Here is a 19,932-nt window from a genome sequence, read left to right as displayed (position 1 = left end):
TTGTCATTGTCACCTTCTTGACAGTGTTACTTTGCATTTGTCTTAAATAGGTGAAATCTTTTGGTTAGCTTTTGTCTTGTGATTTAGCAAGGCTTAAAATGGTCAAAATTCTTTTCTCTATAGCCGTAAGGCAAGAAACAATTTCTTTTGGCTCTTCTAACAAATGAATATTGACATTTCCTATTTAGATTACCCATTTTGGCATATGGCCATTGATACAGGTTAATCAGAGTATTTGGAAAATTTAGTTGAAAATATTTCCCTTGGTTCTTCATATCCATTTGAGAGTTCTTTAAGACAGTGTGTGACATGATACCATTTATTTTATTTCTCCCCATTTTATGCAACTTATTTTGGAAACAAGAAACTAATTACTTTTCTTTCCAGTGAATCATTATCATTGCTTCAAGGAACTATGCTTGCTTGAAGGCCAAAATGATTTGGCATATACTAAAAATAGATCTGGATTAGAGAAATGTTCAGTAGTAATTCTAATTGACCCTGGCAAACAGAAAATCATCTTTAGCCTTGTTTCGAGGGAATGCTCTAAAGCCAAGGGCTAATGCAGGGGGTGGGGATATAGGGTTGACAACATACCCCCATCTCCTCATCTACAGATGCTTCAGTTCAATCTTTTTTATATATTGGGTTTCCTCTTAAGCTTTCATTGTAAATGAAGATCCCTTGACTTAACAAAATGGGGTGGAGGAGCTGTTTGAAAAATAATTTCTATAGAAGTGCAAATTTTTCCTGGAGTTGAGTGTGAAGTAGAAAAGTCAGATGGAATCTGATTCTTCAGCCTTAGCCCTTTTCAGAATCTAGGTAGAGGGGGAGAAGATAAAATGGATTTTTATGCCAGAGAATAATAGAATAATATGAGGTTCTGTGAGGTTTTAGGATAGATCATTAGAAATAAATAAGTGGGTGAAACTAGCCAATTTGGGTGTGCATGTGCACACACACACACACACAGAAAGTAAGGAAGAATAATTATTCTTTTTTTTAAGATTTTTAAATTGATTTTTAAAGAGAGAGAGGAAAAGAGATGGAGAGAGAGAGAAACATTGATGTGAGAGCAAAGCACGGATCGGCTGCTCCTGCACACCCCCTACCAGGGATCGAGCCTGCAACTTAGGCATGTGCCCTGACCCAGAATCGAATCAGCAACCTTTCAGTGCATGGGACGATGCCCAATCAGCTGAGCCACACTGGCCAGGGCAAGAATAATTATTCTTTTTTTAAATATATATATTTTTATTTATTTCAAAGAAAGAAGGGAGAGGGAGAGAGAGATAGAAACGTCAATGATGAGAGAGAATCATCAATTAGCTGCCTCCTGCATGCCCCCTACTGGAGATCGAGCCCATGACCTGAGCATGTGCCCTAACCAGGAATTGAACCGTGACCTCCTGGTTCATAGGTCGATGCTCAACCAGTGAGCTATCATGGGCAGAATAATTATTCTTGAAAGAGCCCTGGAAGAAGAGTCCAGAAGTCACTGGGGCCTCATTTGGTGCTGCCACATAGTTACAACAGTGCCTTCTACATGGTAGGTCTTTAATTAATGTGTATAACTTAGTTTTAGTTGAATGAATGGCCTTGGGCAAGTCATTAAATGGAGCATCACTCTTATTCTGCTTCCTTTTTAAAGAGATGTTAAAAGACAGACAAAAATAGAAATGGTATCAGCATTTCTCTTTTCAGGGTTGTAAGGACTGAGTGTGGCAATATTTGTGAACGTAGTTTTAAAGAACTTGTAACAATATGAAATACTAGAGGCCTGGTGCACGAATTCATGCATGGGTGGAGTCCGGTCGGCCCACCCCAATCAGGGCCAATCGGGGGCAGGGCCAGCTGCAGGGAGGGGCCCCAGGGCAGTTGGCAGGCCAGCCCCACCCCCTGGTCAAACTCTGGTCAAACACTTTGTCAAGGGGACAATTTGCATATTACCCTTTTATTATATAGGATTATTTTTAGAAATGAAAGTGTTAATGTTAGCAAATCATTCATAAGATAATTACATGGTTTTAGCTATTTTCATGATGTTTTCAATATTAAATACTTCATTTTTTCGTCACCCTTGACTGTTAATAGTCTTAGTTTATAGGATTTTCTTTTCTGTGAGATTTTAAAACCAAGGAATTACAAATGGGATAAGCCATTTTAAGAAATGTTCTAATGAAGGTTTATGTTGTTGATTAAAAATGTGTCATAAATAGGTGAAATCTTTTGATTAGCTTCCGTCTTGTGATTTAGAAAGGCCTAAAATGGTCAACATTTTGTTCTCTACGCCTTAAGGCAAGAAACAATTTCTTTTGGCCCTTCTAACAATATTTTTAGCATGTCCCATACTTTTCCCCCTTTATGTTTTATGTAGCGTATTGGGTTTAATATTTACAATTAAGTACATTAAGATAATGTTTGTGGTATTAAATGTTTCTGGAACTCCGGGAAATAAATGTTTGACCTCTCACCTTTGAGGATTGAACAGTATTGTTTCCACATTGGGCCATAAAGGCAGAAACCAGATTCCCAGGAGCCCATAAACTGCACACTGCACATAAAAATAATAGATTTTAAATTGTAGAAGAATGCAGGCATTAGTCAGGAGCTAACGCTTTGTGTTTCTCTGCTTCAGGGGATGTACAAATACCTGGAGAGATGTTTCTCAGACTTCAAGCAGAGAGGCGTCGTCGTCGGGTACGATACCCGGGGGCAAGTAACTAGCAGCTGCAGCAGCCAGAGGTACAATGTTCATTGTTTCAGAGATTAATATGGATTGGGGGGGGGGGGACCTTAATTTTTCCCACCAGTAGCAGGATATCTGAATGAAGAAACTGTCAATAAGAAATGTGATCATATGCTAATATTTATTTTAGAGCTGAAATAGAGGCATTTCAAAGATAAGCTTTAGCTTTTACAGAAAGGAGCAACATTTAAAAATATTTAGAGTTAGTATTTAGAACAGCATCATGCTTATTTTATGATTTTCTATTTTGACCAAGGCACTGGGTAGGAATAATGATGTAGCTTATATTTTCTCATTGTAGTCCCATTTGAATAGTTTTAGGGTATTTTTACACATAGATAATCATGATATCTTATTTTTTCAGGGGGTAATTATGCATATTGTGTTTATTAAAGTCTCTTATTTAAATTTTCTCTGTTATTTTTACGTTTTTTGGGTTTTATTTCTTAGTAAAAGAGCCATCAAAAGATAAATGAGAAAAAGAAAGAAATTAAAATGTCAATTCTCTTTATTGTTAAGCTCCTTTAAAAAAAAATCTCATTTATCTAACCTTTTTAAGTTAGAGCATGAAGCTTAAATAACCAGTGATTATAGGAATTGGTTATATTAGGATACCATATATTCAGAATAATTGTAATAGGAAACATTATGGAAGTTAGGTTTCTAGAAAGTATGATAAGACTAAGTGACTAATCTTTTTTTCTCTCTTTTTTTAGGCTTGCTAAACTCACTGCTGCAGTCTTATTGGCTAAAGATGTTCCTGTGTACCTGTTTTCAAGATATGTTCCTACACCTTTTGTAGTAAGTGTGTTATGTTATTAATTGTACAGTTTGCTGCTCTGGAAGAGGTTTCTTAAGTCAACCAGGATTCAAAGATTTGTCCTGCCTGTAGTTGTCAATATAGTGATATGAAGTGCCAAGAGAAGAATCAAAGGAAAAGTGTTGCTCTGAATTTATTTTCATTCAACAGCGTGTGCTAAACAAAGTAAGAATTTGATCTGTAACAAACTGACAAATCCAGAGTCATGGTGGAGTATTTTAATACTATTCTTTCAGAAATTGATTTATTAGACAGGCAAAAACAATTAAGGATAGCTTTGAACACACTGTTAGTATGTTTGATCTCTGTGTGTGTGTGTGTGTGTGTGTGTGTGTGTGTGTGTGTGTAAAAACCCTGTACTTAGTGATGGTAGGATGTTCATTCTTATCAAGCAGGATCATATAGGAAATCTCAGCAAATACCAGAGAACTGTTTATTAAACTATAGTCCTGGACCCTAATGCAATAAGATTAGAAGTGAAAAATCCAGTGTTGGAATTTTAAAAACACTTTTATGAAGATATCATAGTGAAGATTAAAAATTACAGGCAATCCTTGCTTTGCATGGTAGCGCAGGACTGTAAAACCATAGAAATCGAGCTAAATCATTAATGGGGAAAATTGTTCTGTAAACTTTAATATTTTTTTTGTCAAAACATAAAAACACTCTTAACCCTTACTTTAAAATTTTTTGTCAAAACATTAAAACATTTGTAAGCCTTACTGTTGGGTCCCTTGTACACCATAAGCGTCTATAGACACAAGCGGCGGACCTTCCCCACACGCCACGCGCGTCTATAGCTGCAAACCTCTACGTGGAAAGGCGTTTGGTATGCTCCTCTACTAGTACTGGCACAAAACAGCGAAAGGAAACCAAATACACCTGTAAACAGTGTAATGTTCCAGTAAATTCAGAATGTTGTGGCGTGTGGGGATGGTTTCCATTTTGGACGCGTGGCAGCTAACTGATTTAAAAACGTATAGGGAAAATAAAAAATAGTAAACCTGCTCTTTATTTAGTACACTGTAATTTAAAATATTGAGGACTAAAGTGTTTTATTCCTTTGTAAAATAACTTATTAAGAATATGACCAGTGCTTGCTTCTTGTCGTCTCCCTTAACAATAGAATGAGCATCTTTTCTATGCCTCAGTGAACTGTCACACTCCTAAATTTGGATCAGGTTCCCACATTTTATCCTTGGTACCTTCAGTATTATGAACTCTCTCTGAGAATTCCTTTTTTTGTTTTTTGTTTTTTGCCAGTATCACTTCCTCTGGGACATCTTCATCCTTTTCATCACAACTATAGCTCTCACTTCAGTCCATACGTTCGCCTTCACTAGGCTCTTCTGGTTGCAGATCTAGAGTCTTTTGAATGACAGCAGTGTTATCAGCATTCCCAGTTATTTTTTTCTATAACTCCATTGCCCTTCAATTCAAGTTTCTTTCCACCATTATCACTTTCGTGTTTTTGCTGCATTTTCATCTTTGTTGGCTAGTTCCTTCTTTCAGTTATCCATTTTTGCAAGCTATAGTTAATATAGCATAGTCACTGAAATTTAAACATGTTGTTAGAAGACTAGGATTATTTAACTAAAGCATGGTGTCAGACATTTGTGTATATTGGAACTGTGCAAAGCAAGGACTGCCTGTATTTAAAACTGAGCAACAATAAGTAGCAAAAATTATGGGCTATAACTAAAGCCCTGCTTAAAGGCAAATTTATAGTCTGAATAAATTAGAAAAAAATATTAAAAATGATGAGCTAAGCTATTGAACTTAGTATGTTAGAATGAAAACAGAATAAGTCCAAATAAAGTAAAAGGAAGGGAATAATAAAGCTATAAGGAAAATCAAATAGGAAACAAAGAAAAGAGTACCAACAAAAGAGTAAGTTGGCTATCTGAAGAAACTAATAAGAAAAATAATAAATACAGTAGAGATTAAGAAAAGCACAATATTCTGAATAACATAATGCAAATAAATGTAAAAGCTTAGATGAATTTCCCAATTTCTTATAGTAATTGATACATCAAAACTGGTAAAAAATAGAAAACCTGGCCCTAGCCAGTTTTACTCAGTGGTTAGAGCATTGGCTCACGGACTGAAGGGTCTCGAGTTTCTACTCTAGTCAAAAGCACATACCTCAATTGCAGGCTCCATCCCTGGCCCTGCTCAAGGCACCGTATGAGAGGCAACCAATCAATGTGTCTCTCTCTCTGTGTCTCTCCCCATCCCTTCCACTCTTCTAAAAATCAATAGAAAAATATCCTCAGGTGAGGATTAACAAATAAATAAATAAAAAGAAATAGAAAATCTTAATAAGTGTCTAACCACTAAAGAAATTAAACTGATGTATTTTTTAAATCTTTTCAAATTAAATATGCCAACTCCAGGTGACTTTATAGGCAAGTTTTACCAAATGTTTGAGGAAGAGATAATATCTCTATAAATGGTAACTAGTGATTTACTGGAAAAATACTGAGTGGCTCAAAGAAATGAAGGAGTTATCAAATAATTAGTTCTAATGATTTACAGAAACCAAGGAAGGATCCAGAAATTTAGAACATTTTTATAGGATTCTGCCACTGGGTTGCCAGTCCCAACTCTATCAATCCCTGTGTGGCCTTCCTCTCTTATTGAAGGTAGATTTGCTCAGCTGGTGGAGAAGGTATTTTTAGCAGTCCCAGATTCACAACCTTTATCAACATAACCTTGAGTTAAAAGGCAGTCCTCCTTGTGTACCTTCAGCAGAGAGGCTGGCGTTATGAACCAGTTTCTGAATTAAATCAAGGGATAAGTTACTCTGGTCAGTACTGGACCACGTGTCCATCCCTCCATGGCCAGGAGGAGAGAAGTTGGATGCAATGGTAGAGGAGTAGAGGGAACATCCTACAAAGAAAAAGTGAAACTGAACCTCTAGGAATTAACTTTGACAACAAAGATGGTGAGTTGACCTTTATATGATATAGAGACCACAGAGTATATATACAGATTTCCAATTTTTTTTTTCAGATTTTCAAATTGGAAGGCAAGAGACCTATATTCTACCCTTGAATCTCCTCCCTTATGATTGTATAATGTTGGATAAACCTCAGTGTAAAATTTTTTGGATTAGGTGATTTCTAAATTTACTTCCAGCTCTAACATTTTATGATTATATTCATCACTCATATCTCCAGAGTCTTGTGGAGTGTCTGGCATATAGTAGATGCTCATTAAATGTTTGTTACATGAGCAAAGTAATAAAAAGCATAGGACTAAGTTAAATGAGACTAGCGGGGAAAAGCCATTCAGCCTAGCAGGTGGTTACTGTTGACCTTTTAGAAATGGGCCCCACCCAATGAACCAGAGTTGATGGTTGAGGTTGTAGGCTATTTATATCTTGATGTCTTTTCCTGTTATTTAGTCAAAGGTATTCTAATGTCACATGTATGAGGAGCCAGGAAATTATGCTGTTGCTGTTTTTTCAGCCATATGCAGTCCAGAAGCTCAAAGCAGTTGCAGGTGTGATGATTACAGCATCTCACAACCGCAAAGAAGATAACGGATACAAGGTAAACCTTGGGCATCTATTCTTTGCTTATTTACTTATTCCTTTCTTATTTAAATAATAAATGCTGAGTTTATTTTCTACACCGGGGAGCAGAACTAGACATTGGGGACAGGGAGTTAAAAACATTGAGGCCAACCCTCAAAGAATGTGTATTCCTAATGGCCCTTATTACTTCTCAACATGTTCTATTATAACAAAAAGTCTCTTCATAGGTCTCATTACTTCTCCTACTGCCCTCAACTTCCCCGTTCTGTTCCAAATCCATCCTGTCTTTCATTTTAGAAATATAATCATATTGTACCTAAATGAATTGGAGTTTGCAGGAAGAGAGCCAGAGTAATAGTACTTGGACATCACCGTCCTCTCCCTCTAACCTTCTACCAGGGCTCCCCATCGGCCACAGGATCCGCTTGATGTGTCAGAAAGCCTCTGCGACAGAAAGTAGGGTGGAGAAGGGTGAAGAGTAGCCCTGGAGGGACACACAGAAAACACACAGCACAATATTGAGCCAGTGTCTGGGGCTCCTGGGTGATGAGTCCATGATCTTATATTTGCTTTTCTTCTTGTATGGAAGGTCTTCAGGTGCACTGGGGAAAATAAAATTTAATAGTAATACTAACCAGCTAAGTGGGTAGTACTACCCACAAGTCACAGAAGCAAGATTAATTCCGTTTTGGATATATTAAGTTTGAGGTATTTGGTCAGCCAGGTAGCAATGTCCTATATACAGTTGGACATAAAGATCTGTTGATCAGGGGAGAAATCTGGACTGAAGTTATGGATTTGGGGGTCACCATATGTATTAGAGTATGTACGTATATTTGGAAGTTCTTTACTTCAAGTGTTCAGCTATATGTTGTCTCTGGGATGAGCAGCCCAGAGACAACATATGGTAGGAAAGCAGGTGCAGAGGGGATCTGTACAGAATATCAACTCTAAGGGAAGGGAGGAAGAATTGCTGGAGATAGGAGAAAGGCCAGAAAATGTTGGTGTCACAAAAACAAAAGGGATGAGAGAGTTGCAAGGAGGGAAAGAAAGGTCAACTGTCAAGAGAGCTAATAACCCAGATCTCCTCTGAGTATCAGACTCCTATTTCCAGCTGCCTACTTGATAACCACTGGGATGCCTAGTAGACATCTCAAAATTACCATAGTGTCCCCGGAACAGAGCTCTTGATTCCCCCGCAACCTGCCACATACACACCTAAATGTGTTCCTCTCAGTCTTCCCATCTCTGTAGATCGATGATACCACTCCTTCACTCCTAACATTTAATCCACTAACAGGTTCTACACATTCTACATCTACAATATATGTTGAATATGTTTACTTCTGTCCATATCTTCTACCTCCCCCATTCCAAAGCATTGTTGTCTTCTGTCTGAACTACAGCATCCAAGCTGGTCTCTTCCCTTCTTCCATTGTTCTCCCCTGCAGTCCATTCTCTACCAAGTGGCCCGATGATCTTTTATTTATTTATTTTTTTAAAATATATTTTATTGATTTTTCACAGAGAGGAAGGGAGAGAGATAGAAACATTGATGAGAGAGAAACATCGATCAGCTGCCTCCTGCACATCTCCCACTGGGGATATGCCCGCAACCAAGGTACATGCCCTTGACCGGAATCGAACCTGGGTCCCTTCAGTCCGAAGGCCGACGCTCTATCCACTGAGCCAAACCGGTTTCGGCCCGATGATCTTTTAAATCTAAACAGGTCATGTTACTTTCTTCCTTAAAATTTTCAGTGGGCGTTAACCGGTTTGGCTCAGTGGATAGAGCGTCGGCCTGCGGACTCAAGGGTCCCGGGTTCGATTCCGGTCAAGGGCATGTACCTTGGTTGCGGGCACATCCCCAGTGTGGAAGTGTGCAGGAGGCAGCTGATCGAGCGATGTTTCTCTCTCATCGATGTTTCTAACTCTCTGTCCCTCTCCCTTCCTCTCTGTAAAAAAACCAATAAGATAAATTAAAAAAAATTTTTTTCAGTGGCTACTCATTCTTCAAATAAAATCCAAATTCCTTACCTTGGGGCTTACAGGACTCTGTCTCTGCCTACCTCTTCAACCTCGTTTCATTCGTTCCTCTCCTGTGCTCACTACATTCCAGTCACACTATCTTGTCTCTGTGCCTCCAGTACCCAGCCCTTCTGCGCTTCCGAGGCTTTGTAATTGTTTTTTTCCTCTGCTGGGATTGCTCTTCTCCAAATCTTGCAGACTGGCTTATTTTCATCCTTCAGCTTCCTGCCCAGATGTTTCTTCCTTGACAACCTTCCAGGGTCACCTTATCTCAAGTAGCTTCCCTCAGTGACCTGATCTATCTTGTTTATTTCCTTCATAGAACTTACCACTATCTCTTATTATCTGCTTGCTTTTCCTTTCCTTTTCTTTTTTTAAATTGATTTCAGAGAAAAAGTGAGAGGGAGGGAGAGAGCAACATCAACCATGAGAGAGAATCATTGATCGGCTGCCTCCCACCCCCACTGGGGACTGAGCCCACCACCTGGGCATGTGCCCTTGACTAGAATCGAACCCGGGACCCTTCAGTCCTCAGGCCGATGCTCTATCCACTGAGCAAAACCAGCCAGGGCCCTGCTTTCTTTATAATGAATTATCTGTTTGTTGACATGTTTGTTTGACACCCACCCACCCCCATTCCCAATATAATAAGCTCATGCATGGATGGAGTTATTTAGTCTGTTTTGATATTCATTGTTGTTGAACATATTTGTCACATAGTAAACCTTCAAAGATTTCTTTTTCTTAAAATATAAGCACAAGATAAAAAATAGAAAAGTTAAACAGCCTAAAAAGTTACATAATAAATATTATCACTCCTAAACCTTTCCCCCAGTACCCCTTTCAGAAGCAAATACTGTTCCCAATTTTAGTTGCCTTCCAGAGATAGTCTATGCATGTGTAATCATATATACACTTGTCATTCTCTTGTTTTTTTCACAGTACAAAACAGTATGAAACAGTCTTAGAGCTAATTCTCTGCATCAAGTCATCGATGATAGATAGATAGATAGATAGATAGATAGATAGATAGATAGATAGATAGATAATAGATCGATCTGCCTCATTGATCTTTAAAAACCTATATAGATGAATCCAAATTTATTTGACTGGTCCTCTGTTGATGAATATTTCATTTGTTTCTGATCTACTTATAAGCAGTGCTACAATGAATGTTCTTCTACTAATAATCTTTGCTCATATGTGCAAGTAGCTTTATATAGTCAGTATAGAACAGTAGTTTAAGAGTATGGTTTGGGTTTGAAACCTACCTCTGTGACTCAGAAGCTTTTTGACTTCAATATACCATCAATATACTTTGGCGTTTATTAATCTAGTCTCACGTTGACATTTTCTACTTGATTGATTTGGTGTGCTTCTTTATAAAGTCAAATATCTCTAGCTAAGAAAATATCTGGCCAATATTCCAAGTATTTATAAGTGTATTTACCTATTATCTAGGTTTATTGGGAAACGGGTGCTCAGATCACATCTCCTCATGACAAGGAAATTCTGAAATGCATAGAAGAATGTGTGGAACCCTGGAATGGTTCCTGGAATGATAATTTAGTGGACACCAGCCCACTGAAGAAAGATCCTCTGCAGGACATTTGTAGTAGATACATGGAAGACCTGAAAAAAATCTGTTTTCACAGGTACCCAAGTGGAACTATAGGATAGTATTACCTTAGAATAAGATTAACAAATAAGGGAAAGAAATACCTATAAAAATGTGTTGGCTGTTTATTATATTTAAAATTATAGCTAAACAATAGGTTCATAATAGTAAAAAAGTGGAAATAACCTAAATATCCATCAACTGATGAAGAGATAAATAAAATATGATATATCCAAACAATGAAATATTATCCAGTAGTAAAAGGAAATGAAATACTGATGCAAAATGCAGCATAGATAAGCCATGAAAATATTATCCTAAGTGAAAGAAGCCAGTCACCAAGGACCACATAGTATATGATTCCATGTATATGAAATGTCCAGAGTAGGGAAATCTATTGAGACAGAAACAGAAAGAAGATACATTAGTGGTTACCGATGGCTGGGAGGAATGGGAGGGTTAGAGAGTGGCAACTATGGGGTATGCAGTTTCTTTTGGGGGCAATGAGAATTTTCTAAAATTGATTACGATAATGGTTGAAAAACTCGGAATATAGTGAAAGCCATTGAATTGTACACGTTAAATGTATAGTATATTAATTATCTCTCAGTAAGGTCATCAAAAAAGTGAAGCTAAATATATGTATTCTCTCTGGATAAGATTAGGGAATTTTCTCTAAAAATTTATTTTGCCTTTTCTATGTCCATATTTTCATAACTACTTCATAAATAGCTAACACAATTGCTGGAAAGCATCCTGGCTTGCAGAGTATATTTTCCCTATCCTACAAAACCGATTTTAGCTTTTTCTATAGCTTGTTTTAAGTATATCCCAGTAACGAGCTTTAGATCGATTGAATGATGATTTTTCTTTACAGGGAATTAAACTCAAAGACCACCTTGAAATTTGTACATTCATCTTTTCATGGGGTTGGACATGACTACGTGCAGTTGGCTTTTCAAGTGTTTGGTTTTAAGCCTCCAATTCCAGTACCAGAACAAAAAGATCCCGACCCAGACTTTTCTACCGTTAAGTGCCCGAATCCTGAAGAGGGAGAATCTGTGCTGGTATCTTTCTTTTATCTTTAAATGTTTATTAGTGTATTAAACTTCATCAAATAGATAGAACTCATTGACAATTCAAAGATTCAAAAAAGCAGAAACCACTTTAGTTTGCATCTTTTAAATTATATAGGAGCCATAGGTTGTTTTGTTTGAAATCTCTATGGTAGATATTCCTACTTCCAGGCTTATTTGAAATTTAGCTGAACTGTATTCCTTCTAAAATTCATATGACTGGCATAGTGCCTACATTTAGGAATATTAACATTGAATTGAATGTCCTCAATGCAATCCGGCCTTTTGGGTCCCTGTTGCAGGAACTCTCTTTGAGGCTGGCAGAGAAGGAAAATGCCCGGGTAGTGGTCGCCACAGACCCCGACGCAGACCGACTGGCGGTGGCAGAGCTTCAGGAGAAGTCAGTAGACCTGTTATTTGATCAAAAGCTTAAATTTTGATGAACTTTTTTTTTTTAAGTCGAATAGGCTTGTTGGAAACAATTTTAAAAATAAGAAAATACATCTCCTGTAAGCCCACGATCCAGAAATACACACCTAGGTTGATATTTTAACATTTTCTTTCTATGTTTTTTGTACTCAAATATTTAAGATATATTTGTTTTTGCAAAATTGTGACCATACTACACAGGATGGGCCAAAAGCAGGTTTATAGTTGAGAGTACGAAAAACACTTTGTTCTTGTATTATTTATTAATGACTGTATTATTTTCCATACGAACAACTGTAAACCTACTTTTACCCCACCATGTATTTAATTTTATGTAGATTATTTTCTATTTAATATCATACTGTGAGCATTTTCCCCTGTCCTTAATTATTGTTTAAAATATTAAATTTTAAAATGGCATAATATCACAACAGGTTGCTTATCAATGTGATCATTTCCTAATCTTGGTCCTTTGAGTTGCTATGTATTTTTGCTATTATAATGGTGTGACAACTGTCTTTACATAGAAAGGACATTATATTAACTTTTTTCTAATTAAATAGGATTATAAAAGTAACAATTTTTCAAAAGACATTGCTACCATTTCTACTGTAAGCTCACCCCTGGTCAGTTAGAAAAGTAGTCATAAATGTTTTCTCAAAAAGTCCATATAGTAGTGTTTGGGTTGATGATTTGTAGGTCTTGGGGGTCAAGAAGCTTTAATGAGAAGTTATAAAGTTCCTGACTTGAGTTTTTATTCTCCCTGCAGTGGTCACTGGAAAGTTTTCTCAGGAAATGAGTTGGCAGCTCTGTTTGGGTGGTGGATGTTTGATTGCTGGAAGAAAAGTAAATCCGGAAATGCTGATGTGAAGAACATTTACATGTTAGCCACCACAGTCTCTTCCAAAATTTTGAAGGCAATTGCACTTAAAGAAGGATTTCATTTTGAAGTAAGAATGGATAATCCCTGTGTGCCACTTTTCTAAACCTGTTTCTATAAATTAAAGCCATCTCCTCATCAAAACGGACTTTTATCAGTTTCATTTATGATTCCCACTTTTTTCTAATTGTGTTAACATTTAATCTTTTTGATAGCTTAGACACTTGAGTCAAATTCATCCACTGTGTGAATTTCTGAAACTAAGATTAGGTGTTCTTTAGAAATTGCATTAATGCTTATTATTCCATACAATAATATCTGGTTTCCATGCTAGGAAAATCTGGTTCCTGACTTCATCAATATCATAAAATCCGTTCCAAAAAATTGTAGGTGTCCGGGACCACTTGTATAGGCTCTTCAAGTTCAGTCTTAAGAAACTTTAGTCTTCTAAATTGCAAATTAAGACCCAGAGATTCTACATCCAAAAAAAAATGATGCCTCTCTCTCAGCACAGATCACTAACCTTTGTGAGCCTCAGACGGTTGACTAAGCTGACTGCCACTGGGACTAATGTCAATGAAGTTGCTTTTCCTCTGCCATCTTTGCCAAGTATTAGTGAAAATGTCACCTCTGGGCATTTTTCTTGAGCCACAGTCAAGCTACGGGCCTTAACATTAATTGGCTGAGTAAAAGAAAATTGTATTTGTCTTAATAAAACAGAGCTTTCAACCTCAGACTTTCTAAAATACAAATAGCAAAATAGAAAAAAATGAAATTTTATTTAAGCCTAAGATTCTGAATTCAAGTAATGTTAATGTTTTTATCATTTATATTTATGGCAAGAAAAATGTATAATGAGCACAAAAGAGAAAAAAGAAATGATTCTAAAGACCAATATTATAAATTTACTTCCTTGTTGTTGTTGTTGTTGTTGGGAATAGGGGTGGCAGATGATTTTGGCTTTTACCTTATGTTATATTATGTTATGTTTGTTATGTTTGTTATGTATGTTATGTATGATGTTATGTTATGTTATGTTTGTTATGTATGTTGTCATGTTATGTTTGTTATGTATGTTGTTATGTTATGTTATGTTTGTTATGTATGATGTTATGTTATGTTATGTTATGTTTGTTATGTATGTTGTTATGTTATGTTATGTATGATGTTATGTTATGTTATGTTTGTTATATATGTTATGTTATGTTATGTATGATATGTTATGTTTGTTATGTATGATGTTATGTTATGTTATGTTATGTTATGTTATGTTTGTTATGTATGTTGTGATGTTATGTTATGTTATGTTTCCAGTGAGGAGGTGGAGAGGTGAATTAGGAATCTTAAGTTGGTAATGCTGAGCTCTAGAGTCAGTGTGTATCAGATGCCCTTTCTGTTGACTCTAAAACAGTTTATGTCTACGAAGGGAATAATTGCTAATCAGATGAAAAGTCCTCAGATCTAATTACCAAAGAAGGACTTGGTGTTACGGTAAAGAACACTTGGTTCAGGCATATGTTGTGATAATATTGGAAGTGCATCATTATAAAGCTTTATGGCCTTCGATTACTCAAGGGGAATAAATCGCAACCTTCATAAGTGCTCTTATCCTGGTGCTTTTAATACAGCTTACAGGACAGTTTCTGAGAAGCAGTGCAGTTGAATCCTGCCTCCATCTCTTAAGTGCAGCATAATCTTGGGCAAATTTACTGGACTTCTGAGCCTGTTTCAGCAACAGGGTTTTTGTGAGCGTTAAAAAGATAGTGATGTAAAGCACTTGTTACACTGTGTTGTAAACAGTAGGTGGTCATAACATGTTCCTTTGTGACTATATGCATCACCACTTGTAACTATTGGATTATATTTGGTGTAAATCACCTGTTACTGTGCTTGATAAATAGTAGGTCATCGGTTGTGGCGGTGCCTGTGTCCGTGCACTTTATGACTACATGTTCACCACTATGTAAATCTTTATGGGCCAAAGCCGTAACAGGCGATCGCTGTGAGAGTGTGATGTAGTGCTTTTAGTGACCTGCTTTTCTCTAATATGTGTTATGAGAGAGTCACTTAACAAGAGTGGCCTCCTCTGCATTTCAGGAAACATTACCAGGTTTTAAATGGATTGGAAGTAGGATAAAAGACCTCCTGGAGAATGGGAAAGAAGTCCTTTTTGCATTTGAAGAGTCTATTGGTATGTAGTAAATATTAAAACCTTTGAAATTTGAATGAGGGCATTTTTTTTTTAATGTAGTGATTCTATAGAGAGGAATTTTTGTCTTCTGGTTTTGTATTCTGAGTTGTGGTAAAAACCAAAGAGCATTCAGAAATGTGTAGGTCCATTTCTCATCAGAAAAAGAAAAAAGACCCTTAAAGGTCCCCTAAATACCTTCAGTGTCAATGTGCTTCATTTATTACTAGGATTTAAATTCGTTGGTCCTGCTGAAGAAATGTAAAACTAATGAACTTATTACAGGCTTACGTTTTCCTCTTTTTTAAAGATTCTTTTTAATTCGCAGGTTTTCTGTGTGGAACTTCAGTTTTGGATAAAGATGGGGTGAGCGCAGCCGCTGTTGTTGCTGAGATGGCAGCTTACCTGGAAACCATGAATATAACGTTGAAACAGCAACTGGTTAAGGTTTATGAAAAGTAAGTCCTACTATTATGAATTTCACATGCTAAGTTTTTCTTTGTCCTACTTTCAGCTAAACTTGTTTTCGAGAAATAGTCGATCCTTTTTTAAAGGTACTAAAATTGTCCGAGTTAAGGACTGCCACTTTCTACGTAATACTATAATTTTTAATATACACTTTTCTAAAGAGTTATCTGAAAGCTGATTTTAACACTTTAAATCTTTGTGTGCAGGTATGGTTATCATATTTCAAAAACTTCGTATTTCTTGTGTTATGATCCAAATACCATCAAAAGTATATTTGAAAGGCTTCGTAATTTTGATTCTCCAAAAGAATATCCAAAATTTTGTGGGACATTTGCTATATTGCATACACGAGACGTTACCACTGGATATGATAGCAGCCAGCCTAATAAGAAATCAGTAAGTACCTTAAAAAAACACACACAACAAAAAACAGTTTTTAACAGTTTTTAACTTCATACTAGGGCAAAATAGAGGAAGTTCAAGCCAATTCATTTCCTGAAACTAGGATCCATTGCTTTGCCCCAAAGCTGTTGTAAGTCCACTAACTGGCTCTCTGACTCTGATCCTGTCTTATCACTCCCCAAGTGTATGCTACCCTCTGGGCCTGGAGAGGTGAGAACAAAAATGAGAAAGGCAAAGAGACAAGGAAGAAGGAAGGGAGAATGTGTGATGATGCTAAATAAATAATGTTGAAAGTGAAGTCCAAAAGCCTATAATTTCAAAGCTACCCATCTTTCTAGTTATAATCTCCCTTTTTCAACTTTATTCCCTATACCTCTAGCCAAATAGAACACTGTATAGTTTCTTGCATATATACTTAAAAAAATGTATCCATTTTTGCTCAAGCTATGTCTTCAGTCTACCTCTTCTTCCTACTGCTGCAGGTCTACACCTTAGCCATATGCAAGACTTAGGGCAAATGTCACCTCTTCCACAGTCCCCTCTGAGTCCCATAAGCAAATAGCTTTCTCCTGAGGTTTCATTACATATTCATTCCCCTTGTCATTCATCACTTCCTGTTTTATGTTATCCGTGTTGTACATGGCAGGTCCATTTCTGAGGTACCTTTATGCCTCTCAATGTCCTGCCTACATGGTAGGTGCTCAGCACATATTTACTGATCATATTTAGTGATTGTTGTTGTTATTAGCCTAAATTTTCATTTATAATGTTCTGATGTTGACTCAAGATTCTAGGGACATGATATATTTGGGGAAACCTGTAGCCTCTTGTGGAGAATACTACCCATATTCTCTTTGTGTATATACATCCAGTCAACAAACATCGGTCCCGTCATTGGTATTGTGTGCGTGTGCACGTATGTGTGTATCTATTTTTGTGTCTTTGTAAACTACTTAAAGAACCAATTTTTTTGCTTCTTTCCATTTTTCTATTGTTGCTATGCTTATCGTAGTTCTTGTGTTTTGCTTTTTTCCCTCTTAACTCCCTTTAAAGCAGTGGTTGCCAACCAGTGGTCCACTGGAGGTCCATGAGGTCCGAAAGGTTGGTGACTGCTGCTTTAAAGTGTATATTTGTTAATCAAAGGGCTTTTCTATTTGTTTCTCACTGATGCTTAGTAGTATAGATATAGTTAATCCCCTAAGATCACAAAGTCAGTGTCAAAGACTTCCTGAGTTCGCTCTTCTCCACGAACTCAGATTGACATTCATCCGTGTGTTCAGCAGGCATTTATCGGAACCCTCCTGTGCTGCAGGCACAGGCATGCTTTGGGATACAGCAGTGACAAAGGCACTGTTTCTGCACTCAGAGTCCCGTGGGGGAAACGAACAAGTAAACAGTGATTACTTTACAGAATGATAAGTGCTACCAGGGGGTGCAAAGGGAGCCATGGAAGAGGATAGGAAGGGCCCTTACTCAGAATCAGGGGGGGCTTGTGGAAGACTTTCTGGAGGATTTCGTTGAGCTGTGTTCTAGAGTAGGAGCTATCCAAACGTAGGAGGAACAGAGGGTGTTTCAGGCAAAGGGAGCAGCAAGTGCTAGGTCTGGAGGTGAGAAGACATCTTCTCCTTTAGAGAACCACAAGTGCCCTGGCCAGTTTGGCTCAGTGGATAGAGCGTTGGCCTGTGGACTGAAGGGTCCCGGGTTCAATTCTGGTTAAGGGCACGTGCCTGGGTTGCAGGCTCGATCCCCAGTTGGGGGCATGCAGCAGGCAGCTGATCAATGATTCTCTCTCATCATTGATGTTTCTATCTCTCCCTCCCTCTCCCTTCTTCTCTGAAATCAATAAAGATATATAAAAAATAATAATAATAAATATAAAGAACCACAAGTAACCTTAGCCGGCTGGTTTAGTTGGTTGCAGCATCATCCCATACACCAAAAGGTTTAAATTAAAAACAAAACAAAACAAAAAAAAAAACCAACCACAAGTAGCTCTCTATAGTGTGATGAGTGGGTGCTCTCTATAGTGTGGTGAGTGGGTTGAGAGGGGCAAACGTCCAGGCAGGAGGATCCGTTAGTACACTGTTTCCGTGAGAGAGAATGGGAGCCAGAACTTAACAGTAGCCGTAGTGATGGAGGGAAGTGGACCATGTTGAGTAAAATAAAGGATAGAATAGACAGGACTTGTGAGTTGATGTTCTGTGAGTGAAAAAGCCGGGAGGAAGGTCTCTGCCTTAGGAACTAGTGTATGGCAGTAGCACTGACCGAGAGAGGGATCTTAAGGAGAGGACCGAGCTCGGGACCCCCGAGGGAAGGCCCCACTGCCAACCCCCCCTGTCCTAGGGCAGCCCCCACAGCTCCTTTGAGATGCCGTCACAGACCAATCTGTGGTCTAGGAAGAGTAACAGTGTTAATCCATATATTTACTGTCAGTAAAGCTTTGGTTCTTTTTGTGCTTTTAATTTTGAGGTAAAAATATTAATTTTTGAACCCCAGTGAATTATTTTGCCTGCCCCCCAGGATAGGTGCGCTCTGCCCTGGTGAGTTAATAAACTGTGAAAGTACTTTAAAATTATAAAGCACTTGGCAAATGTAGAGGCTGTTTGGACTTTGATACAGATAGACCTGGCTTCAACTTCTTGCTCTGCCACTTAGCGGATGACCTTGAGCAGGTCCTTTACTCTGAGCTTGCCCGTAAATTGGCAGTAGTATTTACTTTGCGGGATTATTGTTGGGGTCCAGAGACCATGTATGTAAGGAGAGGTATATAATCCAATGACTGTATCATAAATGTTCAGTAAATGGTATATTTGTAAATTATGTATGTAGTATTTTTTGTATTTTATAATTCTTTTTTAACAGTTTTTATTTTTAATTGTGGTAAACAGTTACAACATAAATTTTACCAACTTAGCCATTGTTGAGCATACAGTTCAGCACTGTTAACTACTTTCACATTGTTGTGTAGATCTCCAGAACTTTTCATCTTGCTAAACTGAAACAAGTGCAATTAAGCTGTTGTTACAATTGTGCATAGGTGTTGCCTGTGAGTAAAAACAGCCAGATGATTACATTTACTTTTCAAAATGGTTGTGTTGCTACTCTTCGGACAAGTGGGACAGAACCAAAGATCAAGTATTATGCAGAGATGTGCGCATCACCTGACCGGAGGTGAGAGTTGACTCTTTAAATATATACGAAAAAGTTTTATTGAGATATAATTCACATATCAAAGAGTTCGCCCACTAAAGTATACTACACAATAGTTTTAGTGTATGCAGGGTTGTGCAGACATCACTACAATCAATTTTAGGCCATTTTCATCACCTCAAAAGGAAACCCCATAACCATTAGCAGTCACTTCCCATTCCCCTCTCTCCCAGCCCTAGGCAACCACCAATCTACTATCTCCCATTATAGATTTGCTGCTTATTTGCCGGAAGCCGGTCCATCCTTGCTGCTTGACACAGTCGCTGCAGGAAAGAAACATCTGCACAGCATATGTTTCAAGGGACCTGGCATATATAGCATACTGTTCTTAATATGTTTGCTCCCCTTAGCGCTGTGTGTTTTAACTAAGGTCACCTCTCCGAGAAAGGTTGTTTCCCCAGGTAGGAATTTTTCCCTGAAGTCAGGGAGGGGATGCCTCTCCTAGAAAGGTTGTTTCCCCAGGTAGGAATTTTTCCCTGAAGTCAGGGAGGGGATGAAACTCCTTAACTAAGTGCCAGGTGGG

General features: G+C 37.7%; 1 protein-coding gene across 1 annotated transcript in view; it reads left to right on the top strand.

Moving 5' to 3' along the window:
- Positions 1 to 19,932, top strand: part of PGM2L1 (phosphoglucomutase 2 like 1) — a 38,345-nt gene that overhangs the window by 14,918 nt on the left and 3,495 nt on the right. The window contains exons 3-13 of the mRNA XM_081098721.1: positions 2,639 to 2,745; positions 3,466 to 3,550; positions 7,043 to 7,126; positions 10,600 to 10,793; positions 11,634 to 11,823; positions 12,135 to 12,232; positions 13,031 to 13,211; positions 15,239 to 15,332; positions 15,658 to 15,787; positions 16,004 to 16,193; positions 19,237 to 19,370. Of these exons, the coding sequence (XP_080954847.1) occupies positions 2,639 to 2,745; positions 3,466 to 3,550; positions 7,043 to 7,126; positions 10,600 to 10,793; positions 11,634 to 11,823; positions 12,135 to 12,232; positions 13,031 to 13,211; positions 15,239 to 15,332; positions 15,658 to 15,787; positions 16,004 to 16,193; positions 19,237 to 19,370 (1,487 nt within the window). The remainder of the gene's footprint in view (positions 1 to 2,638; positions 2,746 to 3,465; positions 3,551 to 7,042; positions 7,127 to 10,599; positions 10,794 to 11,633; positions 11,824 to 12,134; positions 12,233 to 13,030; positions 13,212 to 15,238; positions 15,333 to 15,657; positions 15,788 to 16,003; positions 16,194 to 19,236; positions 19,371 to 19,932) is intronic.

Source organism: Myotis nattereri (assembly GCF_964212035.1).
Source record: "Myotis nattereri genome assembly, chromosome: 9".
NCBI lineage: Eukaryota > Metazoa > Chordata > Mammalia > Chiroptera > Vespertilionidae > Myotis > Myotis nattereri.
Note: the sequence above shows the minus strand (reverse complement) of the source record. Positions and strands in the feature narration are given on the sequence as shown.